General features: G+C 44.5%; 1 protein-coding gene and 1 long non-coding RNA gene across 2 annotated transcripts in view; both read left to right on the top strand.

Moving 5' to 3' along the window:
* The window catches only part of LOC115332158, a 43,723-nt gene extending 33,939 nt beyond the window's left edge, over nt 1-9,784 (top strand). The window contains exons 7-15 of the mRNA XM_042289139.1: nt 1,344-1,403; nt 2,511-2,564; nt 5,362-5,421; nt 5,490-5,540; nt 7,640-7,693; nt 9,133-9,195; nt 9,309-9,368; nt 9,448-9,501; nt 9,578-9,784. Of these exons, the coding sequence (XP_042145073.1) occupies nt 1,344-1,403; nt 2,511-2,564; nt 5,362-5,421; nt 5,490-5,540; nt 7,640-7,693; nt 9,133-9,195; nt 9,309-9,368; nt 9,448-9,501; nt 9,578-9,765 (644 nt within the window). The 3' untranslated portion in view covers nt 9,766-9,784. The remainder of the gene's footprint in view (nt 1-1,343; nt 1,404-2,510; nt 2,565-5,361; nt 5,422-5,489; nt 5,541-7,639; nt 7,694-9,132; nt 9,196-9,308; nt 9,369-9,447; nt 9,502-9,577) is intronic.
* A 3,593-nt stretch (nt 9,785-13,377) lies between these two features.
* On the top strand, nt 13,378-20,824 carry LOC120844403. The gene is made up of 3 exons (XR_005716387.3): nt 13,378-13,868; nt 18,183-18,479; nt 19,465-20,824. It is a non-coding gene; the product is annotated as an uncharacterized LOC120844403 (long non-coding RNA).
* Nucleotides 20,825-21,374: the final 550 nt, after the last annotated feature.

Raw genomic sequence — 21,374 nt, 5'->3', positions numbered from 1 at the left:
AAGTCTCTACGGGCTAAATCTAAAGTAAATGGCGCTTCCAATGAGGGTGAGATGTTCTGGCTATGTTAAACGAGTAGGAAGTAGCACTAAGTAAAAAACACACAAAACTTACTCCCTGCTGACCAAAGGGCTGCCGACATGTCGAAAATAATTTATTGTGAGATAAATCCTGCATGTATAAAAATGAAATTTTCTGAAACCATTTTTTAGAAGTTGATAAACCTAAAAATATACTTTTTGAAAAAAACATTTTTTCTGAAAATTTTGAATTTCGAGGCCATGTCCCCCTTTAACTGTCCTATTGAGCGAAGCCGGCGTTGTCTGTAGCAGCAAAAAACGGCACCTAAATTCCCATTGGCTGCAACGCATCATGTGGCTCCATAGCAACGGCGTCATCGTTGCTAAGGGGCCAGCCGAACTGCTGGCGACGCAGCGGGATGGGGAAAACGCGGGTATGCGCTGGCCTGACGTTAGGCCTAACATTATGCTTTGAGGTCTAACGTCATCAACCGGTACCCGCAGCTAGGGCCATGATGATGATGATGATGATAAGAGGACACATAATTTCAGCACACGCCGCGCCGAGCTTCGCACTCCTGCCGCTGCCTCACCCAGCGGTGCAGCAGTCGTCAGCAAGCCAGGGCAGTCAGCGCGGTGCACCACCCCCCCTCCTGCCGGCGCCGAGGAACATGACAGCGCCTGAGGCATTCATATCGGTGGCGGCCACAATCTCGCTAGTAGCGAAACCTCGCCGTGGCCCTCCACGCCAGTACACCGCAGAGGAACGAAAGGAGAGGAGGAATGCAGCAAAACGAGCAAAGAGGCTTGCAGCGAAATCCACCATCGTTGGCCAGTCTCCGAAAACACGGTGCAAGTCTCCGAACACACGGCGGGCGGAACGAACAGCGGCGCAACGTGCTAGGAGACAGAATCAAGCCATTCAGAAGCGTGAGAGGGAAGGGGATCGCAAAGCAAAGCTTTCCAAGTGGGAAAAAGCATCTATATCGTTGATGGCCGCAACCGCAGCAGAAGCGAAACGTGAGCAAAACTTGAAAACATCACTCGCAATGCAAAACTCAAATGGAGCATGCAGTGGCGTTCAATTGGACATGAATGCATTCACATTCACAGCTCATAAGAAGTGCTTAGGTGTCTTGAATTTTTTTTCCCCAACTTTTTAAATTTAAATGCAAACATTTTTGAAAAGTGTTACCAAAATAACTGTTTCAGGGGCTGTCTGATAGGCCAATTATGTGCTGGTCTCAATAAAAGCTTGGTGACAAATTTCCTTGTGTGTTTTTTTTTCATGCACCATAAATTATATTTTTTATGTTTTGTCTCAGATGTGCAGGGCGACTCTGACACCCAAGAAAGCGAATCGATACTGCCGGACGATGGACCGGGTGAGTTTGCGCACTTGTCTATGACCCACATGGCGAATAGTTTTAATGGATTGGCATTATTAGTTGTTGGAAGTTCTCTGACTTGAACACTAGCAGGGTTTGCCATCTTGTCTGCATGCAGAGCTTCAGGCTTCTGAAAATACCTGTAAATGCATATTAGTGTGAGAGGGATCATTTCTTTGATAATTGCAGCAAAGCACTTTTATGCTGTTAAAGGGCAACTTCGCTCAATTCCAATAATGTGTGATTTCGAATTAAAAAGCCCTAGTAAAAGACACTACGTCGTTTGCTTCGCGAAAATTGGGATATATATTTTTAAATCTAATTTTAAACGCGAGCGGAAATTGAAACCGAAACTTCGGCTTCGTCCGGCAATATTGGCCTCAGGCCGCCAAGTACATGGCCATCACGAGGTACGAGATGTCACGTGATCCTCGGCCCAACGACGGACGGGATGGGGGCGGGCGTGCGGCAGGCGCGAGTGTCTACGGCATTTGACGACGTCTGCACAACTGCGGCATAAGTCTGCGACTCTGCGCACGTGGTGTCCATAGTGTGGACGAAACTCCGAGAGGCAATAATCACAAACGGTGAGACGACGACGGTGGTTGTGACGCGGAAGGCGGCGGTAACGGCGGGCGGTTGATCTGCTCCCAAGAAGCGCGCTGCGCAGGCGCGTACGCCAATCACGTGGACACCGCTGAGCGCAGAGAGGCAACGTTGCTGACATCAGGCGCTACGCTCGATCGGAGAAGTAAAAACAAGCAAAAGGGGGGCCATGATGATGACGTTTAGCTCAATGTTGGCTCCGCCCATGCCGTAGCCTTGACTGCGCTGTTGGTTGCGCCTGAATTCGCCCGCTCGAGTCGGCCGATTTCGGCCACTTGGCGAGTTGCAAAATTTGCCGGACCGTTTAAGAAACATTTAGACAGAACTGCGTCGTAATATTTGACGTGTGGTCTTCCTAGGCAATACTGAAGAGGACTGCATTGTTTTTTCAAAACCAAAAATGAAGCGAAGTTGCCCTTTAAGTGGGCAATAATAGCACCTTAATTTTCAGCACATCACTTTGTGGTAATTAAAGCCTCCTGTCATCTCTTTTTGCAGGGTGGGACAGTTCCAGTGACAACAGTCTGACGCAAGCTGTTACTGTCAAGACAGGTTCGTTCCTGCATGAGTAGTTTTCGCGTTTGGTAGCGGCTCATTTCGGGTTAAAACGTGGCATGAAAAGGGTTGGCAACATTTGAGGGTTGTAAGACCGAACAGGCGGCCCAAATGGGACGGGAACCAAAAAAGACAAACTGTGTTGCCCTCATCTAAGCCACGGTTCATTGCTCCGGAGAAAAGCAGTAGAAAGTGATCTTTCCAAGCTAGTGCTCATCCTTCGAAAAACAAAAAAAGCAATCCGATGCATTGGCAAGATAGATATCTGCACTTGCGGAGATCTTTCTTCTTTACACCTGAATTCTTACAATTCAGCAACATTAATTTTTAGGAGCACATGCACAGAAAACCACAACATAGAGTATGCCATGAAAACTATTTTCAATCTAAAATTTTTACAAACCACGCATAATGTAAGAGAAGACCCACACAAAAAAGCTACATGTAACTGACGTTATCAGCAGCAGGTCACTTCTGGTTTTTCTAGCTTCTGTACCTTTCAGCATAACCTAAAATGTCTCTCGGCACTAAGACATGTCGATGGCTTCTCCGTTATGGCTGTTTAAGAGGGAACACTGCTTCTGAAGCTTTTTTTTTTTTTTATGTAACTTGTGATAGAATACAAATTAAATTTGCACAACTTATCTGCCTTTACAATCTGACTACTAATATCTCCTTAATATTAGAAGTTTCATTTGCAAAGATTATGGAAAGGGTTAATTAAGACAAATTAAAATACCTAAATCAGAAAATAAACATAGCTCAATAAACTGAAAGGTATGTGGAGTCCAGTAAGGTATAAATGGAAGCTCGAGGAGAATTTGTTTTTATGGCACTTTTGCATTTTTCAGTTTCAAAACTATTTATTGCAGGAGGTATAAAGGGCATAAAAAAAACACTTGGAGTTTTGTTTGGGGAACTACGCAAAAAAGTGAACGTTTGAACCACTCGTCCGATTCAAATGACATTTACAGGGTTTGTTTCTGTTGATGTTGAGAACATTTCTGCCAAATTTTGTGAACCTGAGTGAAGTGTGTCTGCGTAGGAGAACTATCGTTTTTTGAATTACTCGTAATTTTGTCGTTTTTATGTGTTATATTGCTTTAGGACAGTTCAGAGCAGATAGCTTTGGAGCCAGGCACGCAGCCAGGGGGGAGGCCTATGGGGCCCGGGCCCCTCCCGAAATCTTCCATTTTGCTGGAACCTCCTCTCCCCCCTCCCCCTCATACAGCATTTTGTCATGGGCGGGCCCCATGACAATTCTGGCTACGTGGTTGTTTGGAGCTATGTTTCTATATTATACCATCTTTCGTGACAAAAAAAGCTACGTAAAGACAAATACTATTTTTTAGATTTCCATCCTTTGTCCAAAATTTTAGTTCTGGAGCATGAAACATGACAAAAATAAAAAAATACAAGCTCATAGCTATCTTCCCCTTAAAATTTCACCTCACAAAAACTCGTAGAAATGAATCCAAGTTACGCAATAACAAAACGATAGTTTTAAAGTGAAATTTATGCCGAAAAGTGGAAGGGAAAAAAATGTGTTCAATGTGCTCCAACCTCTACCTTTTCTTTAGCATTGGTGGACCGAAAATACTAAAAAAAAAATAACTGCAGTGTAAACTAATGAAACTAAATAGTAGTTCCTGAAATTAAAGCAAAAAGGCTTGCACGGCCCCATTTTACAATGTTTTCAAGTAAATATTTCAGGATAAAAGACTTATTTCACAAAAATACTTCAGGACAAGATGATAAGTGCCTGCCACTTTCTAAAAACAAAATTTCAAAAATGTTGTCTTTTATATATTTTGTTTCAAATAAAGCTTGGCACAAACCAAACATCTCAAGCTAGGCCATCTTTTAGCATCCTATAGTCTTGTTTTCATAGTGCTTCGGCATAAGCTAGAATTTCACTATGCTGTGCTTTTATTTGCAGAAGCACCAGAATATGTTGAACAGGACAAAAAGCTTAGCAGCCATCTTGTGTCTTTTAAATCAGGTCTGTCATAAAATTGGTGCCTCCATAGTTTCTAGTGCAAAAGCATTAACTGTCTCATGGAGCGAGCCGACGTCATCAGCTTTGAAGCCATACAAAACGGCACCTTAATGAAACCGCCCGCGTAGCTAGCCAACAGCACCTTTTACGCTTCAGTCCCATTGGCTGGTGCGCGTCAACGAGGCTCCCATTGACCGCTGCGCTGCGTGTCAATTTGTGTGGTGTCATCCTGACTGTGTTATCACTTATCACCGCGTTCGCTCGCCTCTTATCGGTTGTACGGCGCGTGGCAATATATACGACGCATGGAATAAACCAAGGGGTTCGTTCTGCTGGCAACCAGGTTGCTGTCTGTTCCTTCCTTGCGCCACAAGGCGCACGACAGTTTGAACGATCGTTCACGATCGCTGCGTGTCCGTGAGGCAGCAGCTCCACCGTTCCACGCCCAAGATCAGCGCGTTGTGCGCCGCAGATTAAAGAAGGGAGCGAAGAGCGGCGTGCGTGCTTTCACATTCACAACTCATGAGAAGTACTGAGGTGTACCTCGAGGATTAAAAAAAAAGAATCTCAAAACCTTTTTGTACCCGCAGAGCCGTTATGTTACGAGGATGTTCGGTAGCCTAACGGTCTAGTGTCAGCTCTTATGAAATAGACGTTGCCGATAGCCTTTCTTTTTGTAGCTAGGAACATTTCTAAACATTGTCTCATGACTTTTTCTTGGTTTCTACCTGCTGAATCTCCAGATTTACACGGATGTAACAAAAGTCACATATAATGCAACCACATTCTTTGCAGAGCCTCAGGTTTCTGAAGAGACTCTAGGACAGCACAGCACGGCAGTGGCCGTTAAGATTGGTCTGTTGTCTTCGTGGCATTTTATGGCTAGGTGCCGTTCTAAATGTTGGAATCACTTACATGTGCAGAGCCGCCAGATCCGACAGAAGTCCGCACCGAGGCAGTTTCCACGGGGACGGGTACGTAGCCATGCCATTGTTCTTTCCGTTAAATTTTTTAAAAAAATTAATAGAACAGAATGTGTTTTATTAGTTGATTTCTATATAGAATTCTGTAACGTTTTAGTGTAACCGCGCATGCGCTCTGCAGCGCCGGAGCATTACAGCAGATGAATGGGTTACAGATCACATTTATGCATTGAATATTCACACATACTGCACAAGCCAGCAACTAATATAAAAAAAAAAAACATAATTCAAAACGATACAGAATAATAAAATGTTAATTTTTTATAAATTTTAATAATGCCAAAAGCACTATCAAAGAAATTCACATTGCATAGATCAGGTTATTAAAAGAGGCACCGTTAGCTGGTACAATATCCGGAAGTACCTCATTCCATTCCGATATAGTTCTCGGAAAAAAAAAAAAAGAAAACATCATATAGTAGTTAGTTCGACATTTTATTTCACATATTTTCTTTTCATGATCCCCCCTGCTCGGTATATAAGATATATAATGGGGCATTTGAAGATAATTTGATTCAGTGATTCTAGTGAGATCATTATTAATAGCATAGATAAGTTTAAGTCTATTTTGCTTACGCCTTTTTTCGAGAGGTTCGATACCCATACAAGCTTTCATCACTGTCACACCTTCTGCTCGAGAATAGTTGTTTACAATAAATCTAACGGCACGATTTTGAGTGCCCTCTGTCTTATCTACGAGATATTTTTGATGCGGATCCCATAATGTGCTTGCACATTCGAGGTGTGGTCTAACTAGTGAATGATACACAGAATCTTTTTTAAGATTTGAGGAGCATTACGGACGTTGCAGATGGCTAGGCTAAGGACCCTGCCAGCCTTTTTCAAGATCATATCTATGTGTTGATTAAACGACAGGTCTTGTGAAAGAACGACGCCAAGATATAATAGTTTCGGATACCTTTCGCGGCGAGTCTCTTCCAATAGCATACGTGGAATCAATATTTTTTTTTTTTTTTTTTTTTTTTTACTAAATGTGATGTGAAAGCATTTACTTGTGTTTAACCCCAGTTTCCTGGTTTTTTGCACACCGAACGAACCCGTTTGAGATCCTCCTGCAGAAACGACACATCATTAACATTCTTTATTGCTCTGTAAATTACGCGATCGTCCGAGCATAATCTGATTTTAGAAGGTAGGAAAGACGCTAAATCATTGATGTAGATTAAAAATAAAAGCGGTCCTAAAACTCAACCTTGAGGTACTCCCGAAGTTACGTCTACAAATTTCGATTTCTTAGTCCCCAGGACAATGCAGTGTTTCCTCCCACTCGGATAGTCTTCTATCCACCGAAGTACATTACTGTCTATGTTTAGAGCTCTCATTTTATGCAATAACAATTGGTGCGAAACAGAATCAAATGCTCTAAGGAAATCTATAAAATTGCATCAGTTTGCTGCCTATTTCCAGCAGTACTGACGTTGGGCGTTGCAGGAGACTCCTCCAAGAAAGCCGTGTTGGTTAGGATAAAAAAATGTATTGTCTTCTAAGTGCTCTATTATACTGAATGTCAACGATTGATTTTGGCCCGTTTTTATGAATCGGTGCAACATATGTTTCTTTCCATTGTTTAGGGAGTAACCCAGTTTCGAGCGACTTATGAGAAATTATATAAAAGTATTTCGACGCTATATCCGAGCAGGCGCTTAATACCCTGGGAGACATCTCGTATGGGCCTTGTCTTCTTCTAAGGAGTTTAAACAATTTCTTATTCCCTCTAGTGTGATTATGACAGGAGGCATGACATTTCTTACCGTATCTGTAAGAATCGACAAATTTTGATAGCGACTGTTTTTAAGAAATATTGACTGAAAATAATCATTGAAACTGTTAAAAACGGTTAGCTTTAATAGCGTTGTCGGTTAGGACTGTACCGCTATTTGTAATGCTCGGGACTCCTGTTCTTTCTATCCGTGTTGTCTTGAGATAACTCCAGAATGCTTTAATAATTTTATAATTACATTATTAATGGTGGAAAACAACTTCTGTGCTTTGAATTAGTCGTTAATAACACAATTGTTCTAGTGCATAACTTTGTATTAATCGCAGCCCCTTGCCATCTCCACTTCCAGGGTTGGACGGTTCCAGCGGCAACACTGCGATGACGGCTGTTACTATCAAGACGGGTGGGTTGTTGCGCAGTCAGTTTTCGCATAATGTTGTGGGTCATTTCGGAATAAAACTAGCACTAAAAGGACTACCAGAATTTGTGGTTTCTACAACGAAACAGGTGGAACAAGTGCACCGTGCCAATGTTCACAAAATCGCAGCCCAGCGCTTGATGATCAAAGCCCGACAGACGCATGCTTGTTGCTTCGTAAAGCGGAGAAGGCACGTGTCATATGCGCAAATGCCGAAATTGAGACCAGCCAGACGCCCGTTTCTGGAATGGTCTATTGGATGTGGAGGATGATTGTAGAATGCATTGTTGCCAACCATTATTGGTCCATCATTAATTTTACTGGTCAGGAACAGTAACAAAAACTTGTTGCAAGTTACTTGTTTTACAAAAGAAAGCTAGCTTCTAGCTTTCTTTTGTAAAGTCTAGCTTCTGGCTTGTGTTAATCAGAGTTGTTATAATTCAATAAAACTATGACTTGAGAAGTCAGAGTAATTTACGGTGAACGACTTTATGTTAACAGGCTGAATATTTTGCAAGGTGCGGATTTCGGAAATATTTTGCGGGCACAAAATTTCGCGATTTGGAGCAATACAATGTGCATTAATTACCATGACGTGATACATTTGCGTGATAAATTTTTAGTGTTTTATTTCAAGTTGCGATATTCGCGAAAATTAATTTGTTTATATTACTGAAGGACGAACGACTGCTATTCTTTCTTGAGAGAAATCTACCTACAGGAAACCACAGCATAAGACTTATGGCACGAAATATTCTTTTAAAATAACATTTGTGCAAATAATGGGTAAAAATTTACAATTAAGCTTGTTTTGTGCCTGAATTTATACGTCTTTTCCCGAAGACACTGGACGTTGTTCATTTATAGCTGTCCGTTTCGGAGTTTTAAAGCGAAATAAGGCAGTGCATTTTAATGCTCCTATAATACATACTTAGAAGATTCTATTCTATATGTCTCGTAATATTGTAGTACAAAGTTGGTACAATTTTTGCTCCAAGTATATTGGTGCAAAAATATATAGTTTACGAACTATACATTTTTATCGAGTATAAAAAAAACGATGCATGCATAACAGACTGTTACGACCGCCAAATCCAAAAATAATTGAACAGGCTACATTGCGTGGAATTTCTTAATGTTAGAAAACTTATGAGCACAGGTGTTTTACAGCTTTATTTAATTTCAACATAACCTAAAGTGTCCCTTGGTACCTTTTTTGAAGTTCTTGTAAGTAAAGCACGTCCAGGGCATCTCTATAGTAACTGTTAAGCGTAGGCACGTACCTCCCTCCTTCGTATATTGGCATAAGCCAAACGTCTCGTAGCATCTCAAGCTAAGCCTCCTTTTGGGATCTCATAACCGTATTGTTTTCATAGTGTTTTAGCATAAGCTAATGTGTTGCTGTGCCGTCCCTGCATTTCCAGAGCCACCAGAATATGTTGAACAGGACAAAGAGCCTGGCAGTAATCTTGTATCCGTTAAATCAGGTCTGTCTTAAAATTAATGCTTGTTTTTTTTTTTTTTGTTTTGTTTTTATACTCTGGGCTTTACAACGCATCACCTTTATTAAACATGGTCTCAGTTTCTTGTTCACTCACAGAGCCAGAGTGGTACGAGGAAGTTTGGGAACCTGGGAACCCAGTGCCAGCTCTTACGAAAGGTATGTTCCCGATAACATTTCTCTAATGGGAACATGTTGTCAAAATCTGATTTGTCGTGTCGTATATTTTTCCCATTAGGTGAAGCACCAGATTACACGGACGTGACAAAGGTTACGTTTCACACAAATCCAGGTCTGTACTTTATTAAACTGTCAATTTCGACATTCAGTTGAAGGCAACAGGTTGAATTCCAGCTCGTCCTTTGCAGAGCCGCAGGTCTCCGAAGGGGCCCAACAATGTGGCAACGCAATGGTGGCCGTCAAGACTGGTCTGTTGTCTCAGTGTCATTTCACAGCTAGGTGCGATTCTGAATGCTGGAACCACCTCTTGTGTGCAGAGCCTCAAGATCCGACGGAAGCCGACGCTCTGGCGATTTCTTCGGGGGCAGGTATGTAGCTGCGCTATTCGTATGGCGATAGCTGTTGTGGGCTCTTCCCACACCTGGAAATGATGTCCATTGTTGGATGCCCGTCATTTACGTAGCCAAATCCTCAAAAAAAAGATTGCCCATTGCCCACAGGATTCAAACCTGGGTCTGCTGCATGCGAAGTGGAGGAATTACCATAGAGCTACGCCATGGCGTTAATAACCCGCTTTATACTTGAGGTTTTTGTAGTAACCAATGCCCTGTGCACTTTGCTAAAAGAAAAAAAAAGGGTTGATAAAATTTTTGTTGTAGCTCTGCCAGTACCGAGAGCTTGTGCTAGGAGGAGGGCTTCACGTGCTCTGGACCAAAGAACCGAAACGAAGCGGAGGCGTTTGGAACAGAACATACGTCTATTTCGTTCCAAACGCTTATCTTCTCGCACCCCACGGACGCCGATGCCCAACGACTCCGCCATGAATTGTGGCAGCCATAGCTGTGGCTGTACTGTGATTTTATGCAGGACTGCTAAACTTGTTTTGGAGCGCAAGCTTTTAGGCACCCGTTTCCATCTTGAGCGGTGTCGACGTCGCCGTCAACGTAACCGCGGGGAAATTTTTTCTGCTAAATTTAGCGGGGAGTTTTTTCCGATAAATTTAGCGGGGAAATTTTTCTGCTAAACTTAGCGGGCAAATTTTTCCACTAAGTTTAGCGGGGGAAATTTCCTGCTAAATTTAGCGGAAAAATTTCCCTGCTAAAAATTCCGCTAAATTTAGCGGAATTTTCTCCTAAATGGGAGGCGAGCAGAAGAGGAGGACGGGCATAGACTTCTCTTTGTACCTTCCCCTCCTCCTCCTCAAGAGCTGCGCTCTAATTTGGCGTTACACAAGATTGTAAATGTCTTTCTTTTTTCTTGCAGTTTAGGGTTTTTATAGACATTTTTACTATTAGGGCCATTTCTCAGCGGACGGGCGAACCATCGTGTCTCCACGCCATCTTTGAGGCTCTTCCACCGTCCTCCCCCTGCCCGCATAGACTTCTCCGGGCTGGTTCATTCGATGTCGTCGGTTTTCTGGGATGGAGTGGAGGCATTTGATGCTTAAAAATGAATTATATTAGTGAGCCTTGTTTTGAATGTTGCACTGGTTTCGTTCAGTATGACCGAAACGACACCAAGAATCTAGGCACCGGGAAACCTTTTTGCCGCACACGACATGACAAGCGCAAGAAGCAACCTCGTGAAAGAATCTGTAGCCACAGTTGTCCCGATGTCTTTATTGTTGCCGTCGTTCTGGTTGCTGCGGATGCAACTGGCACAAATCTGGGATTTGTGCCAGTTGCTGTATTGATGGCCTTGACCAGCCATCAATACAGCAATGGGGAGCTTCATGTATCGAGAGAATTTGACAAAGCTCTCGGTAGAAGCAGGCGGCGTGGTCCTCGCCATTTTGCCACTTGGATAGTCCTGGTCCAACGCTACTAACTAGAGAGATTCGCCATAAGAAGTTCAGGTTGAAAATAAAAACAAATGCAATCCATATATTTACTTTAGTTGGCTTCTCATTTTTTTTTTAATGATTGCGCAGCGAAACACGGCAGTAGCGTCGCGTCACTTTGCCGTTGCAGCGCCCTGCCCGTCACATCAAACGTGGGTCACCGCGTTTGAAACAACGGAAGAAGTTTGGCGCAACGTCTGACAGATGGCGCGCAAATATGAAAAAAGTCTATTGGCTGTCGCAGGCACTGGGGTTGCCATTTTATGTTAAAAGGACCGTGATATTAATTGTTGGGCGGGGATAAATTATTTTAGGTTGGGGTTTTCAATATTTGCATATCTTCTAGTGTGCCCAAAAGAAAACTAGTACACGAGGGTTGAAAGCCAAAAGCCTGCTTTTCGGTACGAAAATATGAAAATATAGCGGACCATTTCTTACTTCCTTTCCTTCGGTAGCTCTCCGCCTTTTCACTGCGACGCATCCTCAGTGCCAAAGCACGTCGGCCAAACCCAGCTCACTCACTCGTCCGTCGACAAATGTTTGTATTTGCGTTCATTGCCAAGGAGTGCCTTGGCAGCACTTATTATCACTCGCGAATGACTGGTTTCATGGTGGGCCTGGAAAGTAGGATGGAAGCTGGGGGTCATCGCGTCCGGTGAAATATTACGTCACAGCCACGTGGTGTCTCAATTTTGCTTTGGAGTTGAAGAGGAAAGCTAAGGAGGAAAAAGTTTCAAAAATCATTTGATGGTCCCTTTGACTCGGAGCTCAGCTAAGGCTACAAGTAACGTTGTTTCTAGGTTCCTTCCATTGCAGTAAACTTCCTGGGTCTGTGCCCTGCAAGGTGCCTATCCTGCACAGCAGTTTCCAAAGCTGAAACTTGCATTCTTAGCCTTCTCTCTACTACACATCATTGCTGAGGACATCTGGTTTCTACTTGCCGTATGGGCACGGGGGAATTATTTCCCACATAGAAATGTTGCATTTATTGAACGCTTCGTTTTTGGGGCTTTACGGATTATTTAAAAAGAAGCCGTGGAAGCTACACTGGTGCTGTCTTAAAAGGTGAGTTATACAGCGAGGGAGGCATAATATAAGGGGTTAATTGCCGCAATAAGTTACACAATCAACTAAAATTTGTTTGTTAGTACTGAAACTAAAGTACAAAGTAAGTGAGAGGTTATATACTTCAAGTAAAGTAGGAAGCACACCGAGTGCAATGTACTTAAAGTGAAGGACTAAAAATATTATGTAATTTTAAACTAAAGTATAAGTACTTTTTAACACAAGCTTTTATATTGCCTTTTCATTCGTTTTTGTTTTTTTTCTCTTTAATTTGTATGCTTTGCCTCAAGGGGTTGCGTCAGTTAGTTGGGTGCGTCAGTTAGTTTCGGAAATGGCGGCAAATAGTGAATAAAGTCAAGTGGCCAAGGGGTAGTTTTGTTTTCGCCGACAAACTATATGACACATTCAACTTATAAGGCTCTTCATTGTATAGGTATTATAGCCGCCATTACTTCACTCGGAGAAATGACCAGTGACTTCTCGAAAGATGATAGCGCGTTTTCATAGGACGATGCACCATTTGTGTGTGTGTGTGTGTGTGTGTGTGTGTGTGTGTGCACGTGTGCGTGCGCGCGTGCGTGCGTGTGTGCGTGCGTGCGTGCGTTAGATGTTGCAGGTTTTTTTTGCCATATTTCTTTAGAGTTGACAAGGCATCATTTTGTGCTACAAGTCAAACATCACCAAATTTGGGGATATGTATACTTTGAAGTCGGCGATTGTACTTCCCTCCGAAAGTACTAGAAAAAATACTTAAGTACAAGTACATGCTCAGAGAATGTACCCTACTTCAAGTAAAGTACAAGTTTTCTAAACCTACTTGAAGTAGTACTTTAAGTATGGTGTGCTTAAAGTATTTCCCTACTCCGCTTTTTAATTAGTAAAAATAGACATATTGTTTCAATAAGAAATTTGCAGAGTACTGACCAGTAACAGATAACGTTATCCATTATGTTTTGCACCACCAGCCTTGCGCCTGTCACACGAGGGATAACCTTTGCACACAACTCTGCTTTGTCTCTAAAATTGGCTGAATTAGTTGTTTAGCTGTTTTAAATGACACTCAACAAGTTTCTAATTGGAACCACATATTTATTTTCACTAATTAATGAGTTCATTAACAAGTTTCAGTTACCTAGTTGTCCGACTTATCACTATGGTTAGCCCCTATATTGTGCCCCCTGACCAGATAACTCACCTGCACACACTGCATTTATATCGAGTTTGCAGCTTTTTTTTTTTAGTAACCTTTCTTTATAAAAACAACGCTTTTTACAGTGTAGTCACTGCGACATCCATCCGTTTGCTCTTTCTAGGTCTGGCTGCGGCAGCTCCGAAAGAGTTCCAGCAAGATCCAGTCCCCACGAATCCCAGTGGCTCGTACACCGTCACGGCCCAGCCACTGCAGTGGGTCCCCACCTCCATCCGTGACGAAGCGCAGCCGCAGGCGAACGTCGTTTACTTCCACAACGTGGAACGGCACGGCATTGCAACTCAGCCCGTAGTGGCGACAGTGCCAGTCGTGGCGGTGCAGCCGGAACGACCGCACGTCACACCGCCGTGGCTTGCTGGTTTGGGTGGGTCTTTCGGATTTCTTCATGGTGACGTTAAGGCTGGCTCACACTAGAGTGCCTTCATGTGCGCTTCGCATAGAGTGATGCCAACTGCCTGTTTCCCTTTCCCACGCCCTCTTCCACCTCCATTTTGTTTCTCTCATTGTTTCCCCGTGCGCCGGAAAGTGGCGTTTGTGTCCATCAGTAATCCCATCCGAGGGGGAAAATGCTAATCCTCCCTCCGGAGGTTCCACAATGCTGCTCCGAACTTCTGAGATAAGGTGCTTGTTTCCGGGAGGGTTATAAGCCCCACGGATTATCGCCGAGGAACAAAATGGCTGCTGGTTTGTCGGCAAGTGGTATTACAAAGGGTGGCATCACCCTAGCAAAGCGCACATGAAGGCTCCCTAGCTCACACGCTTGCGACTGATATCAGCCGTGTGCCTTAATATATCTAAATATCTTTTACAAAGAGAAAATGCTGGCGCCGTCTATCAAGTGTCACTGGAACACTCTTCATGTTTGTATATATCTTCCCTATATTTTTTGTGCATCGTTCTCTCATTTTTGGCTCAAAGAACTTCCAACAATGTTATAAGCAGGATTCCGTGTTTTTTTAGTTAATTTTCTTGTGAAATTCGGAGGGTGTTTTTCTGAGTTATATTTTTCGCTGGAAATTCGGGGTTTATTGGGCCTATTTTTGTTAGATTCCCAAGTCTTTGATATTCAAAGCTTAATTTTACTCTGTTCTTATTTCTTTTAAACAAAAATTAAAAATGCCCAAACAGACATACGCTAAATTCATTAAAAGAGTAACCGGTCTCAAAAGACATTTCTGCAGCTGCATTTGGCATTGGCGCCCTTGCAATTAGCCCCGAGAAGTTCGCGTGGCGCCCCCTTACGGCGAACCGGGGTGACGTCACGGCGAGGAGAGAATTTTTCCCCGACTCGGCACGCTCGCCCTGTGGAGGCTGTGACGACGTTACCTGTCGGCGCGCTCGTTTCTATTTGATTTTTTTTTTGGCGTGTTTTTTATAGGAAGTGTAAATTTTTATATGAGCCTTTATTGAGGTATGGCCTGTAGCTACAGGCGAAACTTCAACCAACATTTTAAGCATGGTTGACAGGGCAGGCAACGCACGAATCACAGCTGGTATATGAAAATAAAGAAATATGGCCACAATTGCAGGAGCATCACTATAGATTTACATTTTGCACAATAAATGCTGCTGATGGTCTGAATGAATTGGCAGGTTATGTATATTATTTTTTTTTTGTATATCAGTTTTTAAACAAGATCGCCGAAGCAGAAAAGCTGCATGCTGCTCGAGCAACATGTTAGATACAGTCTGGGCCATGAAGAGAGAATTACAAGTAAGACAGCCCAAATGCAGGGGCAAAGTAGGAAAAAAAAAAAAAAAAAAAAAAAAAAAAAACAAGGAACATTTATTATATACATTGCTCGCATTTGACCTTTGCTGGATTCGGATAGTATATCAATGGACTACACGGGTGGTATCTGTGGACTAGTTTATATCAACCCTCAAGTAATGTATAACAAACGTAAGCGAAGGTGTCTAGCTAGTTATTAGCCCCTTAAGCCCTAAAATTGAAATTTTACTTAAATCGAATTGTCCTGAAGCTAAAATACCAGAAGCTTTTCTCACGCAGACTGTCGCCCTTCACAGGTTCCACATTTTCTGTTGCTAGTGCTGCATCTACCACTGGACAGACGTTCGAATGCTTGCTTTTACTCCTGTTTGCCTCTGATGTCAGAGAGTTCAGTTCTAGGGAGTGTGGACGCTGAGGAAGCTTTTGGGGACCTGCAGCAGTGTCCCTTTTAATTGGAAATGACAATTCAGACTAAACGGTGTATTTTCGGAATACCCAAGGCTGGAATAAAGAATGTCAGGAAAAAGTATAAACATTGCATATTACGGCACTATTGCCGTGCATAGTTTGGCAGTTCAATACATATCATACTGACAACTGGGGGCAATTCGGCCGTTTTTGCTGCTACCATACAAACTAATTTCCAGTAATTGTGCAGCTTCTAAGAAATATGCCTGCATGCGTGTGTAAACTATATAATTAATTCACGAAGAAGCTACATTTATTGAAAACAACCCTGTTCCACGAGCACTTTCAAGATCATCAGACGCAGGGCCTTTAAAACATCTGCGAACCAGCGCATGTAGAGTGGCAGCGCAGAGTCGGGGTCGCGAGCTAATTTGCCGACCACCCAAAGGCCCATGATATAAATGCCACTTCAAATGCCTTGAAAGCGGGATGTAATATCGTCTTAAATCACAAACGTGCAAGGAACAGAATCCCAGCGTCTGAAACACTCGCGCCACCGCTTCACCGACCCCTCGCAAGATTGCCTTGTGTCGTGTGGACGGACGGGGAGGTTCATCGGCGGAATGGCCTCCACCGATAGCTTTCGGGATTTTTAACCCAATTTTAAAAGTAAAAGGGACAAGCAGGCTTATAAAATGTACGGAAGCACGTCAATATCGGCCTAACTCAACGTCTTGTACACAGGGTAAACAAAGTCCAGCTCCTCGAAGAGCTTGCGGCACACAATGCCAAACCAGGAAACCGGTGCTGGGAAGCGAGCCGATGCGAGATAGCGGAGCGGAGTACTCCCCCTGACGTCACGGTACACCTCACCCAATCCGGGCGCGGCGACCGCAGCGACGCTTGTGTTCGCTCTCGGGGCTAATTGGCAGTATTAACTGTCCCAGGACAAATCTTGAAACAATATGTTGCTTCAATGAACGTCATTACTTTGAAATAGCCAAACATTCATAATAAACCCTTCAGCTGCCCTCTTTATACTACGAAATCTACAAGTTCACATCTTTCATCGTTATAAAAACAGAACCTGTTTGTACTGCAGTGAAGCCACCGGTCTTCAAACAATAGGGCGCCCTATTGTTTGAAGACCCGTGGCTTCGCTGCGTTCCCATAAGAGATGAGCCTTTTTCTTTTTAGAGTGCAGCTCTTAGGCGCCCGTTTCCGGTTTGAGCGTTGTCGCCGTTGCCGTCAGTGTAACCGTGCATTGCATTACGTTACATTCCTATAATAACGTCACACGTGATGTCACGAGGGTCACGAGTGACGTCATGCGTGACGTCACCCTCGTGACGTCACACGGGGCCTAAATTTAGCGGGAATATTTCCATGCTAAATTCTGGCGAGGAAATTTCCCCACAAAATTTAGTGGAAAAATTCCCCGCTAAATTTAGCAGAAAAATTTACCCACTAAATTTAGCAGAAAAACTTTCCCACTAAATGTAGCGGAAAAAATTCTTTGCCAAATTTAACAGAACAATTTCCTCGGAAAATTTAGCTAAAAACTTCCCGTGCTAAATTTATCGGAAATATTTTTCTGCTAAATTTAGCGTAAAAATTTCCACGCCGAGTTAGGTGGGGAAATTTCCCTGCTAAATTTAGCGGAAAAAATACCCCTCTAAATTTAGTGAGAAAATTTTCCCGCTAAATTTAGTGGAAAAAAAATTTAGCTGAAAAAATTCCCCGCTAAATGGGAGGGCAGCAGAAGAGGAGGGGGAAGAGGGGCATACCCTCCCCTTCTCTTCCTCAAGAGCTGCACTCTAATTTGGCATAAAAGAGAATTGTAGACGTCTTTCTTTTATTTTATTTTTTTACTTTTTCCTCAGGTAAGTTTGGTCTTTGCGAAGTTTATAGAAAAAATGCACCACCTGTAGGCAACGCTGCTCAAAATCGTAGCGCGATAGGTTAAGAAACCGATCTCGGTCGATACAAAGAGCCTGGCCGCTATTGGAGACACCCTGTTGTTCTCTTCCCATAAAAAAATGAAACCAATAAGCTTGCCCACGTCAACGGTGGACGTGTTTGCAAACGTCGGAGTTTAAAGTAACTTGCGGTGCTTTCTCCCTAAAAGGGGGCGGTGAGAGGCAACAGAGTGTGCTGTACCTTTCGGGCCCAGCTGCAAGAGCATGTGGCTTCGTCTCTCGTTTCATTTTCTCTCGCTCTCGTGCGAAGGACTTGGAGCAGTGCGGAAGCTACGCTAGCCTCGACAATCCAGTGCGAAACAGTTTATTCGGAGCATGGTAGCTCGCACACGTAAGTTGTAGTGCATGAGTACTATAGGTTGAGGTTACTATGAGGCAGTTGAAGTAGCTTCTGAAGCTGGGAGCTTCCACTCTTTGCCTTCACTGTGCTCCACACCTGTCCTAAAGATGCCTAGTCTTAATCTGGACGTCCACCTCCATAACAAAACATTGTGTTTATCGTGGGGGTGTCCATACAGTGTGTATTTATAGTACAACCCTATCCATTTGTTGCTTCTAGGTCAAGGGGCGGCATTTTTGCTGCAAATCGGGCAACATCGGGTCCTCGTGGATCCGTCTGTCGCGGCGAAGCCATCTTGACACGCACCCCCCGCCGTCTGCGACGGACAACGGCCGCAAAAAGACGTAATCGAGTTCCGCGAGGTCGAACAGTTGTAGCAGCAAGTTGTTGTGACATAGTTGTTTTGACAAAGTTGTTGTGGCACAGTTTTTGTGGCCTCGTTGCAGCACAGTGTTTGGTGCTGTTGCGACACTTCGAAACGGATCGTCGTCCTGCTGGCACATTCGGATGGTTCAGGTAAGGGGCTCTCCTCAATTAGCTTTTGGAGATGGCGTACAGTGCCTGGATCATGTCTTTGACCCGTGAGCCTACCACATCCTCAAATTCGGTCCCTCGATTTTTGCCCCACGACAATGTGCGAGTGTCGTGCTGTCGCCTGCCGTGAATCCTGCTGGTGACGTAGAGACAGAGCTGGGTGCGGGAGACGCCCATTCTGCCGCTGGTTGCTCGCCAGCTTGACGGTTTATGGAAGCCCTGGTAGCCGGGAGTTGGAACGCCGCAACAACACCCACACTTAGAATCTTTCTTTCTTTTTTTTTTCTTTTTTTTATGGGATTTTTATGGTTCTCTGCTGGGATCGCGACATCCGACAGGACATCACTCCAAATTTTGCGACATCATTTGTTGCTGTTTCAGGACCGCTTTATTTGCTTGGATAGAATAGGACGCTAAACGCAGCAGTTGGAGGCACATTCCAGACATCATACCTTTGCACCCAGCGCATAGGTATTCAGAGAAAAGGGAGTAAGGGGGGGGGGGGGGCATGTTGCCCCCCCCCCCCCCCCTTTTGAAACCTCTCCTTCCTCCCCTCATACAGCATTTTGTCACCGGGCGGCCCCCCCCCCCCCCCCCCCTCCCCCCCTGAATCAATACCCTGGCTACATGCCTGCTTAGCGCAACAAGTTTTTGGGCTGCAGACGCAATCAAAGTTCTGTCTATAAATGGCGATGGTTCACTCTGTGCCTGCTCCGCGTGAAAGTAGACACGCAGGCTTAATTTGTTATGGTTGTCCTGGGTCCCAGTGAATGTGGTGCGTGTGAAGGCTTTGCCACGAGATGGTCAACCCATTTTAAAGAAATGTGTACGGTACAAAATACTGCGAGGGAACGAGATGTTGGTTCTAATAAATTTGGAATTTCTCCGGTCGGGTCGAACAGGTCCGCCGCCGTCCTTGCCTGTCGACTACCACTTCTGTGTTGGTAATAGACTTCTTTGTCTCCAGGAAGCCGTGGGTCCACAAGACGGTAAAAGCCAGCGTGTGCAGTTCTACGAGTTCTTCATTGGTGGCTTAGACTATGGTACGACTACTCAAGGGTGACTTTGGGTGGCAAGGAGAGTGTGCAGTGATGCAGCTGTGGAACCGGCTACAGGTGTGGGGTCAAAGGACACGACCAGTCGAGATGTGGGTCGTACGGAGGTGGCGGTACGGTGCTCGGAACACTTCCTCAACCGGTGTTTACGGCCTCCTCGAATGTGGTCCGTTGGGAACCTGTCACGGTGTTGCCAGTGTGTGATCCTGGTGGTGTCGTGGCAGTGGTGGTGCATGTTTGCAGATGCAGGTTCTGCTGTAGGTTGCTCTCTAGCTGGACAGTCCAAGCAAGCCTCCACAACCTGGAGTTGGGTCGCCACAACATCTCGACGTGTGACACGACGTCTTCCGCATTGTCGTTTGTCGTCACTTCGGAACTGGCTTGCGATGTATGGGCGGGATGGGACGCCGAAGGCACCGGACAGCGACTCGTTCCAGGCACCCTAGTGGCAGCTCGGGAGGTGCCTACTGCAAACGAGTGGAAGGTCGCACTACGAGAGACTAGGTTTCCAACGTCTGCTTTTGCCGAACCTTAAATATGGCGAAGGAGATCCAGTGCTTGTGAACGAACGGTCAAAGTAATGGCGCACGCACGTGAGAAACGGTGTGCCAAGACCGTTGCGATGTTTTGTTGCAGTCTCAATCTTGTCTCCCTTGGCAGTGGATGTAAGCCTGCGCCAATAGATGTGGGCTTCGGTGATACTGTCTGTTGAAAGTTGGCAAGGCCCATATTGACACCGTCTAGGCGAGGCACGGCCGAAGAACTCTGGGCATGCGCGAGCGACTACATCACAACGGAAGGATTGTGCGGGGTATGCCGTATCATCTTGGTGCAGACTCTTGATCCCACATTGATTATTGTTCCAGTGGCCCGCATTGTGGCGCCTGTGGTCGCATTCGGTGCCCATCGTGGTTTCACTTTACGCACGTGTGCGCACAAATAGGTTGGCGTTCGAGTGTGGCACGCTCGAGCTTGTCGGAACTCTTTTTCACGTTCATCGATCGTACAAGCATTATTACCATTTTGTGAATTCAAAAAACGCGGAAGTCGTAAGTTCATTGAGCAGTCGAGCCAATTTATTGGTAGTGCTGCAAAGAGTTTGTCGTGCATGGAAGAGGGATTTCTCCGGTTTACATATTAGCAAGAAGTCCCTAGTCTCGTTGAGAAAATGTTTTTATTTGTTTTCAATTTAGACCTGTTAAGTGCTCTGGTTCTTCACTTTTTCTGCCTCGTGTTTTAAAGGTGAATAAAGCTCGAAGACGTTGAACAGCATTCTCCCTGCTGTGCCTCCAACCAGTGTTGCGGAGTTGCCACTCCGGAGTTGGAATGATTCCGGAATCATTCCACATTTTTGTGACCCCGGAATGGAATGGGAATGGAATTAGATGCCTTTTGCCCGGAATGGAATGGGAATGGAATGGGCCCGGTTCTTTATATTTTTTATTCATTTTTTTTTTTTACGTGTAGCTATATTGAGTTAGGCAGCGAGTCAGTTGTTCAGAAATAAAATCAACGGGAAACTGCGAACCCGCGTGGAGCCCTAACAGACTTATACTCAAAAAAATGCAATACAAAATATAAGCATCAAAGCAAGGGACAAAGGGGGGAGGGAAGGGGGTGGCAGTGGCGCCTTTCACCAGTGAAGTTCAACAGAAATCCGAATGCATCTGCGCCTGTTGCACGGCTCAAGGGTACGTCATCAGTCGACGTGAACCTGACCCGCTGCTCTGGTGATCCGATACCCAGGAAGGAGGCCAGACGTGGCCTCGCTGTGCCGACCCAGACTTTGTACTCCTGCGACTCGGCTCGAGCGCGCTGTTTC

The sequence above is a fragment of the Ixodes scapularis genome, unplaced genomic scaffold (assembly GCF_016920785.2).
Source record: "Ixodes scapularis isolate PalLabHiFi unplaced genomic scaffold, ASM1692078v2 PGA_scaffold11__112_contigs__length_91849675, whole genome shotgun sequence".
Classification (NCBI taxonomy): domain Eukaryota; kingdom Metazoa; phylum Arthropoda; class Arachnida; order Ixodida; family Ixodidae; genus Ixodes; species Ixodes scapularis.
The sequence above is the reverse complement of the archived record's forward strand: the minus strand, read 5'-3'. Positions and strand labels throughout refer to the sequence as shown.